Source organism: Uloborus diversus, unplaced genomic scaffold, assembly GCF_026930045.1.
Source record: "Uloborus diversus isolate 005 unplaced genomic scaffold, Udiv.v.3.1 scaffold_422, whole genome shotgun sequence".
Taxonomy (NCBI): domain Eukaryota; kingdom Metazoa; phylum Arthropoda; class Arachnida; order Araneae; family Uloboridae; genus Uloborus; species Uloborus diversus.
In genome coordinates, this window is record NW_026558596.1 from 106,125 (window position 1) to 124,722 (window position 18,598).

The following is an 18,598-nucleotide window of genomic DNA, read 5'->3' on the forward strand; positions in this document are numbered from 1 at the left end:
ATGTTTTTACCATAATTTGTTTTCTATAATTTAAAAAGAAAAATTATTCAAAACTATAACAGAAAACTAATCTCAAAAATATTTAACACATAAAAAAAAGAACCAGAGTAAAAATTTATAAATAATTAAAAATAATATACATGTATGTACAACTTATTCACTAGTTTCTCCAACACATTCGAAGCTGAAAACTCAAAATCACAGAAAATATTTACAATGCACAAAGAAAATGAGTTTCTTCATGACTCATAGAGTAGACGCTGATAATGTGGAAATATTTCCCATGTTGGAAGATGCAAGGAGAATTCTAGTGCAACTAAAACTCCAAATTCACAGGCTATGAGGTCTCGATGGTTGAGTCTAAATCCACTTTCCATTTTCTAAAAAAAAGCAAAATTATTCTTAACAATAGGCATAATTATTATTCAGCTTTTGTAATTCCTTTTGAAGTAGGAGAATGTGGGGAAAGGTGAAATATTTACTCTGCTTTTAGTGCCACCTATCTGGTAATATTTCAACTATGTAGTAACACATATAGTCTATTCCAGTCAGAAAAAAATACTTCTGAAGATCAAAGAATATAATAATACAAGCAAATAAAAAAAAATTGATCCTTATATATAATATTCTGCTGAAAGTCAAAAACGTATTTTTGTGGACGTGGCAAAGTGGATGGTGCAAAGTGAAATAGTTAATTTCGTTTACTTATTCCATCGTTTACAAAATCACTTGTGCATTCATTTATTAAATGATTCATTTATTATTTGTTCATTCAATACTTCAATTATTTATTCATTCATTCCTTTTATTATTCCTTTATTATTTTATTCACTCATTTATTTTTTCTTATATATTGATTAATTTATTTATTTATTAGTTTATTCTTTCATTATCTTTACCTTTATTTATTCATCCCTTTATTTACTCATTCATTGGAAAAAAACTTTCATTTTTCCCTTTGCTCAATGAGAAAAAAAAAAAAAAATGAAAATTTTCCACTATATTTTTTAGGTACAAATTTACTGCCATTCATTACACTTTTTATCATAAAATATATAGTTCTTTCTTCATGTACTGTAATTTTAAAAATAAATTTCCAATTCGTTTATTTTGAAAAAAAGGAAGTAATCTGAACTATTTTACTTTACCCCACATACCCCTAGTACACCTTTTAATAATACTATCACCAACAAAAAAAAAAAGAGAAATAGGCCAATAGCCTGTACTAAAAACAAACAGTGAAATTGAATTGTTCAACAGCACACAAAACTTTTCTCTTCCATCATTAACATTATGCAAATAGATTGCAATCGGTACATTTCATTTAAAAGTATGAAATATGTATGATTTGATTATAATATTCATTTTTTATTGAAATGCTTCAGAAATAATACTTACATACAGTCGAATCTTGATAACTCAAAGCTTATAAATCGAATATTACTTTATTTTGAAGTTTTCATTGGGTCCCAAACTCTAGAGACTGTTGTGGAAACTTCCCATCTCGAACTACCAATAACTCAAACCTTTTCGTTGATCCCTTGGGACTTCAAGTTATCGAGAGTTGACTGTTCAATAAATTTGCTTCAATAGCATTTCACAGTTATTCAATATTTGAAAACCATCAAAAATTTAAAGGCTAAAACCACATTATACAGGGGTACCACCTAATTAGCAAGGAAGCACCCCCCCTGCAAAAAATATTGCAAAGCAATCCCCCCCCCCCAAAAAAAAGTGAAAAATACTCCTCAAAACACCCCACCTAAAAACTTCAATGCCACAGTCTGCTCCATGACCCCCCACCTCTTACATGGGCAATGTACAATACAAGTAGGTTTTGTACCAAATATTTTAGTCATTTAATTTCATTATTAAAGTAAGTTGAGATTTCAAAACTCAAAATTACACAAAATTTAGCGGTGTTTTTTGAGCATTGATCATCATCTGCCAGCAACATGGGATCACAAATCAGTAATACAAAAGGGCAAAATGAATAAATAAATAAACGTTAGTAAACAAAAGTAAAAGTATAAACAGCAAAATGAAGTTTCTGTATCGGACTAGATCAATAAATTTAAAAACTGAACAAGAAAGCTTTTTGATGAGCTAAGTTTTACATTAGATTCAGTCACAAAAAAAGGTTTATTATAATTTTATTTCAAGTATTTCCCTAATATTTTAATATCTAGAGAAATTTATCTTTAATAATTTTGTTCAGAGTTTTTTTTTTCAAATAAAAGTAACAGAGTTCAAAGGCATGATCATCAATAAGTGTGATACATTATTACGGTACAAATTCTAACTATAATTTTTCAAAATTTAATCACCACATTTCAAAAGTATTTGATGAAATTCATTGCTAATTAATCTCCTCTGTTTTCAATACTTAGTTAGTGCTAGCTATTTCAGTACGTAAAATTTTTGATATTTTAACCTTGAAGGAAATTTATAGCTTTGATCATTTTGCTCTGTCATACATTTTTACAGAAGTAAGAGAATTCAAAGAAATGAACATCAGTAAGAGCAATATATAATAACTGTACACTATATAAATTCTAACTTTTAATTTTTCAAGATTTAAAGAGAAGAAATTTTATGCAAATTTGTCTTTTTTGTTTTCAATACTTAATTTGTGAAATGATTTTTTTAAAAGTGCAAGAATTGGAAGCTGGAACCAGTGGCAGGTTTACAGGTTAGGGGTCCATCACACTGCATTTTGGCAGGCCATTTAGAAATAAAGTAAAAAACATAAAATGTTTTTGTATCAACTTTGGGGCCCTTTGCAAATGGGACACTTGAAATTACAATTGTGAGAGCCTTAAAACAACAATTGTGTGAGCCTTAAAACAAACTCTTTAGCAGAATTTAAAAAAAAAAAAATGATGAATTAAAATTTTATGCAGCCAATAGTAAGTTAAAAATTAGAGCACATGAAAGCTATTGGAGGAGCAATGAAGTATTCAATACGTATTACTTCCAATTTATTAAAGGATATAATTAAAAATGTCCTTTCCTTAATTTTTGATGCAATAATTTTAATAAACTAATGTCTTAAAAACTATTTTATACTAGATTTCGTATCTTAATCTTCAGAAATGATTTGTTCGATAAAATATCATACCTCAATTAAGCACTTCAGATCATTTCCTTTCACATCATTCAATTTTGCAGATAAAAGCAAACAAGCAGCAGCACAGGGTTTTCGATTCTGTTTATTAATTAGCATCTAAAATAAGAATGAAAAATTATGATTCAACTCAGAAAATAATACACATTTTCAATGACATACAAATAGGCTAGTTACAAGTACCTTCAAAATGAGTTTTTCGAAAAAAACATAGGCTTGAGCAACAGTCAAGAGATCAATTCCACACTGAAAAGTAATTTCCAATATATTATTAAGGTATACGATTTAAAAAGTATTTTGGTAACTTAAAATTAAATAATTTAGCTCTGATTTTTTAAAAACAAAAGGGATTTACTTCATAATGTGTAATCTTCAGCATTTCCTTTTTCAAGCTAAACAAAAAATAAAAAATGAAATCCGGATTTAACCATTTGAATACATAGTTGTTTAGCTTGTTCACAGCATCTCAAAAACAAGAACATACAATAAATACATAAATAACTGAATGAATAAATAAATAAATAAAGGAATAAGTCAAAATGCTTATTTTATTTTCTCAATGTAGTATTTTAAAATATATTTCTAACCAGACTTAATTTTAACATCACATCTCATTACAAATTGTGAATTTTATAAGAATATAAAATGCTCTAAGAGGAAACATGTAAAAGGATCTTGCATTTTAATAATAAGAACAAAATATTTTGAATTAACATAGATTTTCACAAGGCCAAAATACATTTAATAAATTATATTTATACCACACGGTGAATACATATTCACAGTGTAAAGTGCAACCCAACACATGCTTACCCACAAAAGCATGAAACAAATCAAAATAAGTACAAACTAGATAACTACAAAAGTAAGACTACAAAAATCAACAAAAACGGCTTTTGTACAGAATATTTTTACTTAACAGCACAGCTACTAAATATGGTAGAAACTTTTAATACATTAATACCCAATTATTGAGCAATTGAATGAATGTTTCAAAATAATGAGTTAGATACAAAATATTCATTTCATACAAAATATACAAACTCAAAGCATTTTACAAAAAATGTTAATGTTAAAAAAATTAATTGTTGAAAAATATAAAAAGTAAATGATCCAATTTTAATACAAGTATACAATTTAGTGTCTTTAATGATTAATGAAAAAACACACTTTGAATAAGGGTGTGTATACTCAATGACTACAAAAAAACATCATTGTTATAAATGGGTGGCATTTTAATAACTTAATGAACTATAAAGTATATGTTTTGAAAATACTATGTAGCATGCTTACCTTCTTAACTTGCTTAGAGTTAAATGTATTTGTGGAAATCTTTCTTTAAACTTTTCATTCAATTCTTTCTTGAGATCAGATGGCTTTACATAATCAATAATGGATGACTGAAGGATAAACAAAAAATTAGAATTGCAAAGAAGAGGAGCCAACAGCTAAATAAACATGTTGCATAAATGAATGAAATCAAACATTTTACATTGGAAATAAAACATTCTATTGTAATGCATTAATAAACCATACTATCTCAAGCTTATTTTATCCAGGCGGAAAATTAATATTTTTTCAACTAATTTTAAAGAGATTTGTAAACATATTGATATTGACTGAAACAATAAAATTTGATTTTTATGAAATATATAGAAGAGAAAATTTAAATAAAGATTGTAAGTAACAAAGACTACTTATATAAATTGCCATGATACTCTTTTCCTTTTCTTCTTGTTTAATTCAAATTTTCATATCCATTAAGAGTTAGGTTTTTTATAAAATATTAAAGTAAGTTATAAGATTTTTGAAACAAAACATTTTTACAATTTGTAAATTTTGTGGATTTGTTCTTTATTTAAAGCCAAACAAAGATCTAATATTAGTCCTATAGATACTTATTTTGGTTTAACAGCAAGTATTGATACTTCGAAATAAATTGTTTATTTGCTTATTTAAAAATGTCACCACCTTAGTGAAGGTCAGTCATTTAAAATTTTTCCAGTGAGGGTCTAGCCCTCAACGTATATTACATTTAAAACAAAACAAAAACATGTCCACATACATGTAAATACATCAATTTTTCATTCCTTTAAATGACAAGCCTGTCATTGAACACAGTACTAATGAAGCTTAAAATGCAATAAATGACATATTACATTCCATAGTAGCTTATTTTGGCAGTGTAAATTTTGCGATAAAAAGCTTGCGTTTCATGAAATCTAAAAGCCTAACATTCAAGAGTTTGAAAATAAGGCTCATTGTTTTCCACTTTGTGTATTTTGTGAATTTTAATCCCTGTCAGTTTAATCTAAACAAAACTGATATCAGAGATAGTCGACTTTGTTTTAAGTTGAACAAGGCAAATGTCAACTGACCTAATCAGGATTTCTAGAAGAAAAAAATATTTTAAAATTTAGAAAAATAATTTTCATAAAGGGAAAAATCCCATTGCAAGTATCAAAATTATATATTTAAGATATGAAAACTGTTTCTAATTATTTAACTTCTAAAAAAGGAAGATTTTTCTTGCTTGACAGAATTATAATTATTTTTAAAGACACTCAAACAGAAACTTACTATATATGAGGAAAATGTTAAAACTGTACTATGTTTTCCTGTGACAAGTTCAGGATCATCTAGCAAGTTAGGAGTGTAGGTTAAGAGACATGTATGATGACAGAACTTGGATTCCGACCAGTCAAATGCTAAAAATATCAAAAAATTTAGTAAAAAGTAAGTTAAAAAACCAGTAAAAACTGCAAAACATACCTTTTTTTGATGTACTATATATTAAAAATAAATGTATACATTCAATTATTAACAGTGAAACTTATGGGTATTTCATTCTCAAACATTGTTATTCAATGAAGGTATTCATTTCATTGTTCAATGTTTCAAATGGAGTTATACAGTCACATATTCCCCTCTACAGATTCATTTCATGGAACTGTATTGAAATGTTTTTGTACCAAATTTTCATTGGAAATATGTTCCTCAGTATTACTCTTGCATAACCCGTTTACATTGTAACTGTAACAAAAGCAAAATCTATCTAAAATGGCCAAATTAAGTAGTTTAGAAATTTTAAATTTTGGTTTATTGAAGCACAAACCCATCACTACAAACACACCCACAGCAGATATGGCAATTAAAAACACTTGGATACTCAGTACAATCTGGCTGTGCTAATAATTAACTATATTTTCACTAGAGTCCTTTAAAAATCAATTAACACTTAAAAATACATAGCTTGTTCAATGCAATCTTTATGTAAAATATGCTGAATATCACTGCATATTTACATCATGTACAATTTGTTTTTATCGAAGAACATTGCTAATTAAGCCAGAACAAAGTCACAGGTTTATTCATTATTGAAAATAGCGAATGGTGAAATGCACTCTTTATAAAATCTCAACTGAACAAGGTTCACTTCAATCAAGGTTTTAATAAGGTTAATCTTATTTCTCATAAATTTTATTAAAAACCCATAAATATAATGAAAGTTTTTTTTTTTTTTTTTTTTTTTTTTTTTGAGTTTCAATCAATACAGAAAGATTTCATTTCTTCATTCAATTTGAAACCATGGCAATGAAATAAATTTATTATTTTTTCTGGAAAAGACTTCTAACTTCATGCTTTTTTTTCTTTCCTTTCTTTTTTTAATATTTGATTTTATGTAATTAAATCACCACTCACAGTTTTCACCCAAGGAAGTTTAGGATTATTAATTTCTGAAAGCAGATTTTCAATTAGTTATGCTTTCAATTGTCCTGTAAGCTTCTGAAAAGTTTTGAACTGCATTTCTTTTGAAGCTTTAAATTGACATAGAATTGGAGATCACTTTGATTTCTTGTATTCTTTGTCCGTGAAAGAAATATCTATGAATGATTCACACCGGGATGAAAATAACTAACACAAATTTTAAAATAGAAATTCGACTATAAATTTTTTCAGGACATTATTGAGTTTTCTGCAATATAGTGCTTAAATCTGCCCAGGGGGTGCAAAGTAAATATTGCACTCAAAATAAAGAAAACAGACATTGAAATCTAAACACATATTCATCAAACTTTTGAATGCTAATATCACAACTAAACCATCACATTATCATAATTATAATCTACTTTACATTAACAATGCGATTTTTCTATAAAAAACAATAGTTTAAATTGCAGCAGTAGAATATAAGTGGAATGATTTTTCCAGTACAATTTAGATGCTCAGCAGTCTCTTTTTTTTTTTTTCGATAAAAAAATTTTGAAGCTATATTCACATGAAAAAGCAATGGCAGAAAAGTTGAAATTATTTGTTTATTAACTTATTAACTGTTGTAAAGTTTCATTAACAAATTTGAAACATGACAAAAAAATACTTTACATAGATTATAAATTTACAAACCTCTATCATGATTATGAGGTGGCGAGGTGGTTTGTTTCGTGTAAAGCACATTGCTAGTAGCTGGATCATAGGAATGACAACGACTCATATGAGGACATGGAATTGTGAGGTGATCTGAGTCTTGCAATTTGTATTTAAATTGTGCGTTTGGAGATGAAAGCAGACCCCTATATGAAACTTCCTATTTACAAGGAGAAAAAGAAATTTACGATCATTTTAGAAATATCAAGACTTTATTAAGCCATGAAAATTATTACTGCTGCTAGTGAGTGTACATGTGTAGTACATGTCGCATATTTATAAGACAGGAAAAATTGAAAACTTCAAATACTATTTTATAATTTATCATTTTGAGCAAGTATAACTTTACTCATTTTACTCAGAAATCTATAAAATATATATAATTATCAAAATATATCCATATAAATCTGTACAAAATTACAAAAATATTAAAATATAAGAAGCCAATTACATAGAAGTATCAAGTAATATTCTGTTAGGGAAAGATAAAGCGCACTATCTGCGGAAATGAGTTATTGAGATATTTGAAGAAATGTATTTTGGATTACATACTAACAATAGGGAAATGTTGGAATTCAACATTTTTTTTTGTGCTTTATTTTCAGCGGAAACCAAAAGCTCTAACTTGTACAATAAAGCTAAAGTACATAAATGACGAAAATGCAAAAAAATGAAAAATTTGCAGCAACTATTCTTTACCTTCCCATGGCAGTATTAGCTTGTAAATAACATAAGATTATTCTAATACCAAATTATACTGAACAGAAACATCAGACATAGAGAGAAAATTAAAGAATTTTGAGGACTTGAATGAGGAATGCAAAGCAAAATGTTGTAGCTGAACTCACTTGGCCTTCATGCACACGATATCCTAAAGCTGCTAACAGATTTAAAGGGTCAGATTCATCATTAATTGCAGACAACGGACGATTTCCTGAAACTTGGCGCCTTCTATTTCCATCTTGTTTAAAATCAGATCTAAAATGCAAATCATACAAAAATCAAGCTAAAATAAAATTTACACGATAACAGACAAGGTACATTAAAAGAAACTTTTATTTAAGATCAATTATTTGTGTTTCTAAACGTTTTTGTTTTCTAAGCTAAACTTAATGGGGACAACATTACAAACTTTCTTTTGCATAGTAATGCTGTAATAACCAGTTGTACAATATTTAATAGTAATCAATGTTTTCTTTGCCACTTTTCCTATTTTAATCATACAAATAACAAATATAACTAAGGATTTAATTTCTCAGCAATTAAAAACATATTAAGGGTTTAGCTTCAAATATAACCAAGGGTTTATTAATCCTATTGTTAAGTTTTTCCTGGTAAAAACATAAAAATAAAATATGCTGAGCATCTTGGTAAAGTGAAAATGAAGAGATACATTCAATTTAGAAATAATTAGGCAGAAAAAAAAAGGAGAAAGAAGAAATTGATGCAATTCAGTCATAAATGAAATTAAAGATTCATTGTGTTTAAAAATATTTCAAAACAGTTCACACATTATGACACCTAAATGTCTATGCTGTAAAGCTTAAGGAATATCAGACATAAAATTTGTACGTTACCTATTATTTAATAAGCTTCACTTAAAATAGGTTTAAATCAATACACATTTAAAAAAAAAACATGCAATATCAAAGAATTATAAGGAGTTTTAGAAACCAAATTCCTAAACAAATGAATAGGGGAGACCAGGGCAGTATGCGAAGGGGTAAGTGTACGAATGTTAAATAGTTTTCTCGTTTTTGGTTTTAACAGCTCTCAGTGAGCTATCACGTAACCTCGTAGATGCCTCCCTGCTGTCAGTGTATTTTCAGTGAAATCTGCCAAATCAAATGTGTTACATGAGAGAAAGTTGTCTTTTCGTAGTGTTAAGTAATTTTTTTCTTCCTTAGTTATTTTCTTATAAAACATATAACAGTGGAGTAATTTACCAAAACTTATTAATATTGAAAAGCCCATGCTTCTATGCAACAAATGATGTCTTATTCGGATTATTTTATGAAACCATTTTCAAACCAGTGTAACTTGACTTCAATACGGCGAGTTGGGGCTAGTAGGCAAATTTTTTTTGGGGTAAGTGTGCGAATTCACATACTTGCCCCAAGTTAAGTTTTTAGAGTCAAAACATTAGACAATTGAAACATAAATTCTATAAATTGTCAATTTAATGAAATAATGGCATTAGGTCCACTATTCTGGAGCTTATCATTTCTTTTTGACATACTTAAACAAATGTCAAGAGACGTGCTCTTCTTTCCGGAAATGAAAAAATACAAGAGCAAAAACAACAACATGAAAACCACACAAGATGTAATGCTGCATGTGTGGTGCATTCTCTAGTGGGTAGATTACAGCTGAAATGTCTCCAGCTTTCTTAAATGATTTTGCTAAAAACACTAGATGTTCAAAGAAAAATCTCTGAATCTCTTACTAGACATTTACAAATCCCATGTCAATAGAAGGGCTTGATTTTTGTAAGGAAACTACTACAATACTAAAAATAATAATAACACTACTGTCTTTCCCACTATATTGTTGCAATAAGTTGCTGCCTCTTGATAAGTGTCTATGTGGCCCATGTCCATTGAAAAAATATGTTAATTCCGCTTGTGATTCTTGGATGGTAAATAATCCAGGAAAGCCCAATGTGGATTTATGACGTACCACAAGAAGAAATCCCCATAAATATTATGAATGGCTTCAAAGGAACTGTTGTGTTTCTCAGCAATTCAAACATTTTTCAGGACTGTTACTTCATGCCAAGTTATATCACTGATCGGCCAGACTAATTTCTTGGATCTATGAATGAATCTGTTTGTCCCATCAGGGCAACCATGTAGGAAGAAAGTAGCAAAACTGGATGTACCAGTCCTAGAGCAGATTCAGTAGCTGCTTCATTCAATAATCCAGATTTAGAGTTTCTTACTGAAGATAGCGCTATATGTCTCTGAGCATTACTCCAGATCATATATGACCTTATCCTAATGCTGCAGTGAATCGGATCAAAAAAGGATGGAAACGAAAAAGTTCTACAGCAATATTCTTTAATATTCCGGTCAAAAAGGCTCTTCAGGAAGAATGAATTTTAGCAGGAAAACACAAATCATCACAAAAAGTCCCCAAAACTTATAAGAAATTTCTGAATTTAAGAAAAAAGGAATGTAAACCCAAAAGTAACATAAAAAAGAAGTTTAGTTTGAAACAAGATACAAAACATTTTTAAGGAATTCTTAAGGGGTAAAACTGTTTCGAGGGACAAAAATACTGACTTTACTGACCAAAATTTATGAAATACTGATCAATATTGACTAAAATTAAAAACTTAATAAACTTAGGAATCACGAAAAAGATTATCATACTTGGTGAAATAGATGCTAGCTTTATTTGTAATGTGTAGCAAGGTAATGTAAAGCTTATTTGGTACACATTTTGACTAAAAATTGTGAGTTTAATTCATATACTTTGATTTATGAATAACTTTTTTGAAACTATAAAAATAAATTAAAAGATCTTGCAACTGGTCAGAATATTATTAAATGATTAAGAGCAGTGTTTCATTCACAATTTTTTCTTTGGACTAACTGGGAAGCACAACTTAAAGGAAAATTCTGATGTTATAAAATATAAAGCGAAAAAAATCTACAAATTATTTATTTAACCCTGTTAATTTTTAGTTTAAAAAATATTTTAGTAAAACCCTGATTAGAAGATTGTTTTAATTACTAGTCAGCAAATATTTTTTTATGTACAGAAACTAAGTTCACTTATAGTGCAAGAATTGATGATGAACGTTAAAGGCAGTATAAATAAAGATAATAATTTAAACATAACAAATTATTTCTCATATTGAAATTTTACACAAATGTAGTTGCCATATATATACCTTACTGCTCTGATATTATCCTCCTCTTACTTTACACTTAGGACAAAAATATGAAAATGTTTCTAAGAGATATTTTTAATAATGATAAAATGCAGAGTATATTATGAGAATGTAAAACATAGTTAATGGTTGTATAAATTAAAAAAAAAAAAAACAACCAGGCAATGCTCTTATGCAGTGAAAACAGATCATACATACAAAAAATATTGGTTCAGTTCTATTTATCAGGAGAGAATTAACATTAAAAATTGAACAAATTCAATAAATGTACAAACTTGATCATACAGTTTTTTTTTTTATTTGTAAATGTATTTTAAGCAAAAGAAAAAAATCATACCTTGAAGAACTGTTCTGTTTAAGATATGGTAAACACGAAAAAACAAGATAAGGAACTTTACTTGGAGAGAGAAGAACAAGTCTGTAAAATTAATACAGATATAAATAAAGCTATTTAATGACAGAACTTTACAAATCACAGTTACATTAATACTGTTTTAAACAATAACAGTAAAGTACACATGGCATGAAAATGAAAAATAAATGACACCATAGATTTTGAATCTTTTTTAAAAACTCTATGACATGTATCAGCCCTGAAAAGTTAATCACTGATCTCACTGCAGTTACATCCTCTTATATATAACAGCCAATGATTGGGTAACCCGCGTGTTCCAACAATGAAACTTGACAATATGTTTTAGTAATGTTTAACGTGCTGGAAAAGGCTTTATCGTGACAAGGCAGAAATCGATCCGGTAACTTAACTGTTTTACTGGTAATGCTGTGTCATTTCAGGGGAACAAAGAAACAAAAAAATGGTCAACAATGAGCGCTACCTACTGGAGTTTAGGGTTAATCCACTGGAGTTAGGGTTTTAATTTCAACTATCAAAATATCATCAAACAGGCAATGGCTTCGTTCAAATGTAGAAGCAATTTTCACTCGTCATACCTTGACGGGCGATTTTTCTAGTTTATTATATTTATCACAAATTTCAGATGGGAAAAGTTTCTTCTATAGAAAACAGGAAAAAACTGCAAACAGATTTTTTTTAGCATTTGCATGATAAAATTCAGTTTTTAAAGGGTTGTACAGTCTTATTTCAAAAGTAAGCAGCAAGTGTGGATCCAGAGAAAGAGTCATTGGGGTTATGACTCATCTCTTCCTGAAGAGACAAAATATTGCAAAAAATTTTATTTTATCAACATATTTCAAAAAAACTTGCTTTAGTCTCTTGTTTGAACCTGAATATAGCTATTTGATCCCCTCTAAACCCCTCTTGATGAAAAGCTAAAAAAATATATATTGCAGCAACTCTAATCATTTTTAATACTATAAAGGGGAAAAAAAACTGCAGTGTTTTTTGATAATTTTATTTTCAGCATAAATGTAGTTTATTTATTTCTCATTAATTAAAAATTCTAAATGTTAAAGGAAGAATTTTTTAGCATATACATTCTTGACTGGTTATATTTTAAATATTAGTGTATGTAATTTCTTTTTAAAAAAATAGGCACACATTTTTTGTCTCACAGTGAAAAAAAATATTAATATTCACAAGATGCTATTCAAAAAAGACTGCTAAAGTTATACTTCTCACACAACATATATCTAATACCAAAAAAGAAAAAAAGATCACTTGCACATTTTTAGTTTGAAGAAACAGATTTTTGTACCCAGGGGCATGTATAGGAGGGGAGAAGGGACACCTGTTGGCCCGGGCCCGAGCCTGAAGGGGAGTCAGAAATTTTTTAAATAAGGGGTGAAATATATGGAGGGACCTAGGGGGAGGGGGCCTGTAAAAGTCATTCATGACAGGTCCTAAAATTTCTGTGCATGCCCCTGGTTGTACCTAATAGTTGGTTTTTCAAACATAAAGTTGTTTTTATCAGAATTTAAACAACCAGTAAGTACAGTAGAGGTTTTGATGTTATATAGGTCATTTCACAAATTTTTAAACTAATATTCAAAATATATCTATATATTAGCACTTCAGAATTAGTTTTATCTGTAGTGAGTATTAAAGCACTAATTATACAATGAGTCATTCACAAATAAATATGTTTCTTTATTTCAAGAAAGTGAAATATCCTGCACTTCTGCTAGCTTCATGGTTTGCATAACAGCTGCATTTTCAAGAACCATCTGGTATTTTCATTTTACTGTGAATACTAATTTTCATCTAAAAGCTTTGAATTAAGATAAAAAGATGAAAAACTGATTCAAAATTTAATTTTCCTAACAATTTTTATGTTTGCAAGGGATTTTTTAAACTTCAAAACTTATTGTTTACTTCTGAAAAGTTGTGCGGTTTATAGAGAATTGCGTTATACAGGTCGGCATTATAAAGATATTCTGCTGTATTAAAATATTGTGCTCCAAGTGAAAAGTATCCCAAATCTAAACAATGCAACCAAGTTTCAGATCGTTTTACTTATTTGGGTATCATCAATCAAATATGTCTGGTGAGGGACTTGACAAATTGACCCACAATTTTGAGGAAAACAAAAAATATAACAAAAGCAAAAGTGCTAAATTAATCATGTTTTCAGATACATATGCAATTATTTTCCATTTAATGTGAAATTTAAAAGAAAAAAAAAAGCCTTTCCTGAAGTGTATGAATTTTTTGTAAATGATCCATGTTACAACATAATGTTGAAACACATATTTGCATACAAAACATACTTTTTGAGCACAGGATGCTCAAAAAATGCTCCTAAACAAAAAAAATTTTTTAGAGCTTTAAAAAGTGAAATATATTTACACATTCCAGAGCCCATCCCAACCTTTGGATGAGCCTGGCTCAGGTATACATTTCATAGTTTTACAAGGGGGGGGGGCGGAGGTGTCAAACATATAAAGCCTTGGCTCTCAAAAGTCCGAAGGATTACATCATTACTTTAAATATGGTGTATTTGTTGAATATTTTTTTAAAAAAATTAATAAGCAATAATATAATTATGACTATTGGTGCAGAAACTGTACCTTTCATCATGCACATCACGCAGAGATTTACAAAATCTCACTTCTAAGGCTGGACATGATGCTTCAGATAATGTAGAAGATGTATGTCGACTACACAGTCCTAAAAAGATGTAAAAATCTAAGTTTACAGAAAAAAAATGCATTTCATTTTCATATTTATGCAGTAATTAAATGGTTTGGAAATGTTATTATTTTAAATTCTAAATGTGTTGTATCACTATATACACAAACCCAGAACATTTTTTTTTTTGTGTTATACTTATTTTTCTTGCATTAGAGTGACCTAAATTTTCCAGAGTTTTGTCACATTGCTTTCAGAAGAAAGTCTCTTACATTCCGAAAATCCGTTGCTATCCCGAAAGTTTTTAATAATTAGACAAAATTGGTTTTATCTAAATCTTACTTAACAATAAATTCAGTTAGCTTGGGAAGCATTAGGCTATATTTTGCAATTAGTGTTCGCTTAAATGAACTAGGACGCAGTTGGATAAAAATGTTGGAATGGGAGTGGTAAAAAGATGAGAGTGCAAGTCCTCAACGAGAAATAAAATATAATATAGGGACGTTGAAAATAACAGTCAACACAAAATTATTAATGTTTAAGCGGTAGAATCGCGTAATAGACAAACATGAGCGTGTGTTACAGAAGCGGATGCAATCGGATTTCGAAATGCATAAAATATCGGGATTAAAGCACAAAAGCGTAATAACAATCAAAATGCTTAAATTTTACGATTAATGCGAAAACGTTACTAAGTATGGAACACTTACCCAAGCTTTCAGCGCTTGTATATTGATTATCATGAACAGTCAGAGTAGATTTCTTTTTTGCACTAAGGAATTTAGATTTTGTTTCAGCAACAAAACTGTGGACCCTAAAGATAAAAATACACAAGAAATTGAGAATTTATTACAAAATTTAGGCATAATTCAATTGTAAAGTAAGACAAAACAACGTTAGAAGAAGCACAAATTTGTAAATTACAGCAGACACGTGTTTCGGCGTTACAGGGAACGCCTTTTTCAATGCAAAAAATAATGAGCTTATGGATGAAAAAACATCCGACAAAAGGACCGACAATCCAAACATCCGACAATCCGGATGTTTTTTCATCCATAAGCTCATTATTTTTTGCATTGAAAAAGGCGTTCCCTATAACGCCGAAACACGTGTCTGCTGTAATTTACAAATTTGTGCTTCTTCTAACGTTGTTTTGTCTTACTTTACTGTTCAGCACAAAGGTATTTATTTATCTTATAATTCAATTGATTTCATGTGGTTGTTAAATTTCGCAAATTGGATGAAACTTTTAAATTTTTTTGCAACATCTGCCTGTATACAAATTTTTTCATTATATCAACCAAAAGAGGTAAACTTTTCATAACACATTTTGTTTGGGGGAAAGGCTCAAGAAAACAACAAGCTTTGTTTCTGTACCTTTTTACCCCCCCCCCCAGGCGAGCTATTTCGCTCTTCTTTAGAACACCGTTTTTCAACTTGGGGGTCGTGATTCAATGGTAGTTTTCTAGTCAATCTTCAGTGAGTCACGGCAGGTTTGCGATCCATAGTCAAAGAAAAATCATAGAGTTCGCTTTCTAATTTAAAATAATTTACTATTTAAAAAATGATTTTAATTTAAATAAAGATGGCGCCACCTCTTTTTATTTGCGAAGCATAACTTTTCAAAGCAGTATTTTGCAAACGATGAAATTGATTGTAAACAAGAAAGCTGTTTTGTCAGTTACGTTCAATCAAAAATCTTATCTGCAAATGCTAATTTGTATTTAGCAGAAGACAAACTAGAAATATATTGGGAAAGACGGCAAACTATCACAGTGACGTCATAACATTGAGTAACGTTCCAAACAGCCAATCAGGGGATAGAAATGTCCCTTGCTTCGAACAGGAGTTAAGGTAGCTCATATACAACTGGGCGTTCGTAGTAGTTCCCTGTCTTAGCCCTAGCTTAAGGGCTTAGAAAAACGTGTCGGATAAGATGATAAAACGAGCAATCTATTCATCATTTTACCCACCCAGCCATTCGTCATCTCACCATAATTTGCCGTTTTCGTTTTGAGTTCGCTTACGTTGTTTGCTTACGTAATTCCTTACGTTGTAGGTCGTAAAGTCAAAAAATTACTACCACAAGCAAGAAAAATCCATCTTGCTGGTTTCGACTCGCAGAGCAATCCATTCCGATATCACTTTCGGTGAACTTCATCAGAAATTTTAGAGCATATCAAAAAGTACTTTGACAAATGCTGATATCAAAGAAAGAATTGTTCGTCACCTTACCCTCTTGCTCTTTTACCATACGTTTATTTAATGTTGTATTTTTGGTACAATATTGGTATCTTTTCAGCAAAAACCGACAAAACCCAAATTTCAAACTTTCATGCTTGGGGAAAATTAAGAAAATTTGAATTTTACCCTAGTTGAAAAAGACAACTGTTTGAACCAGTCGTTTTCTTTGTGAACAAATTCAAATTAATTTATTTGAATGTTGTTCTGTAGTTAATAAAGAGAAAAAAAATAGAAAACTATAGATTTCTCTTTTGTTCTTTTCTTATTTCATTAAACCAGCGGTTCCCAACCTTTTTCTCTTTGCGAACCCCTTGGAACAGGCAAAAAAGTTCGCGAACCCCCTGATGTTGAAATTAGTAACATGTAAGAAACAATAAAAAAACAGCATGTTTGCTTTCCATTTTTTGCAGCATTTGATTGCAATAAACAAAAATATAATTGTAAAATATCATTAAGTGCAAACATTAATAAAAAGTTAAAACTACATCTACAAGGAAAATTTTAAACAACAAGTTTTATAAACCAACTATTTTTTAAAGCATACTTTAAATTGGGGAAAAAATCCTTAATGCGATATTTGTGGCTGTTTGACGGAACAAAGAGACTGAAAGTTTGGTTCAATGTCTGACAGTTTGAGTCTTAAATCAGGCTCTGCATTCAATCTGCTTCGATATTTATCTTTGAGATAAGTATAGGAGGAAAATCCTTTCTCGCACAGATATGTTGTACAAAATGGTAATAAAATTCGAATTGCTTTTTTGGACAAAACGGTATAGTCATTTCTTACACTGAGCCAGAAGTCAATTAACGAGAGCTCTTTAAAGGTAGTTTTCATTGAATTATCACAGGATAACTCGATGAGCATTTCCTTTTCAGGTAATGTCAGGGTGTTCTCTAAGCATGGATTTCCTTCAAAAGGATTGCGTATCCAGTTGTTTGAGAGAGGGACGTTACGCCTATTAGGAAAATACTCGTCAATAGTTAGTTCAAGACGTTGCAGATGTTCACATACATTTCTTTTAACGCTTTCATCAAGTTTCATTGAGTTTTCTGATAAAAAACTACTAAGAGAAGTGAAACAAGAAAATTCACCGATTTCCAGGCATTGGATCCAGAAATTCAATTTTTTTACCATAGCTTCAATTTTATCATATACAACGAAAATATTAACAACTGCACCTTGCAAGAATAGATTTAATTCATTTAATTTTGAAAAGATGTCAGCTAAATATGCAAGCCTTTGCATCCAAAGAGGATCGAATATGCAAGTGGACAAGTGAAATGGATGATCAACAAAAAATGCTTGGACTTCTGACTTCAATTCAAATAAGCGTGTCAAAATTTTGCCACGGGAAAGCCATCTAACTTCTGTGTGAAGAAGTAAAGTAACATGAAGGCTTCTCAATTCCTCACAAAGCGCGTGAAATAGACGGCAATTTGTGGCACGTGATTTTATGAAATTTACAATTTTTACCGCATCATTCAAAGTAGCGGATAATTCTGCGGGAATACGCTTACATGCTAATGCTTGTCTATGAATGCAGCAATGAGTCCATTCAGTTTTCTCTTTGATCTTCTTTACTCGCACCACAAAGCCAACAAATTTTCCTGTCATTGATTTTGCACCATCCGTGCACACACCCACACACAAAGACCAATCTATTCCATTTTCTTCAAAGTAACTGTTGACCAGTTCGAAAATTGCTTCTCCAGTTGTGTTGATTTTCAAAGGTTTTGCAAATAGTACATCTTCTTTAATTGTATCGTTAAAAATATACCTAACATAGACAAGTAATATTGCAGCCTTTGCTACATCAGTCGACTCATCAAGCTGGATCGCAAAATTATTCTCTTT

The 18,598-nt window shown here is 29.8% G+C and overlaps 1 protein-coding gene across 1 annotated transcript in view; it reads right to left on the minus strand.

Moving 5' to 3' along the window:
- Positions 1-239: 239 nt before the first annotated feature.
- The window catches only part of LOC129233447 (CDK5 and ABL1 enzyme substrate 1-like), a 44,585-nt gene continuing 26,226 nt past the window's right edge, over positions 240-18,598 (minus strand). Inside the window, exons 2-12 of the mRNA XM_054867473.1 lie at positions 15,210-15,313; positions 14,439-14,538; positions 11,788-11,868; positions 8,401-8,530; positions 7,532-7,712; positions 5,708-5,835; positions 4,421-4,527; positions 3,483-3,519; positions 3,311-3,373; positions 3,122-3,226; positions 240-380 (exon numbers count right to left, since the gene is read on the minus strand). Coding sequence (XP_054723448.1) covers positions 240-380; positions 3,122-3,226; positions 3,311-3,373; positions 3,483-3,519; positions 4,421-4,527; positions 5,708-5,835; positions 7,532-7,712; positions 8,401-8,530; positions 11,788-11,868; positions 14,439-14,538; positions 15,210-15,313 — 1,177 coding nt within the window. The remainder of the gene's footprint in view (positions 381-3,121; positions 3,227-3,310; positions 3,374-3,482; positions 3,520-4,420; positions 4,528-5,707; positions 5,836-7,531; positions 7,713-8,400; positions 8,531-11,787; positions 11,869-14,438; positions 14,539-15,209; positions 15,314-18,598) is intronic.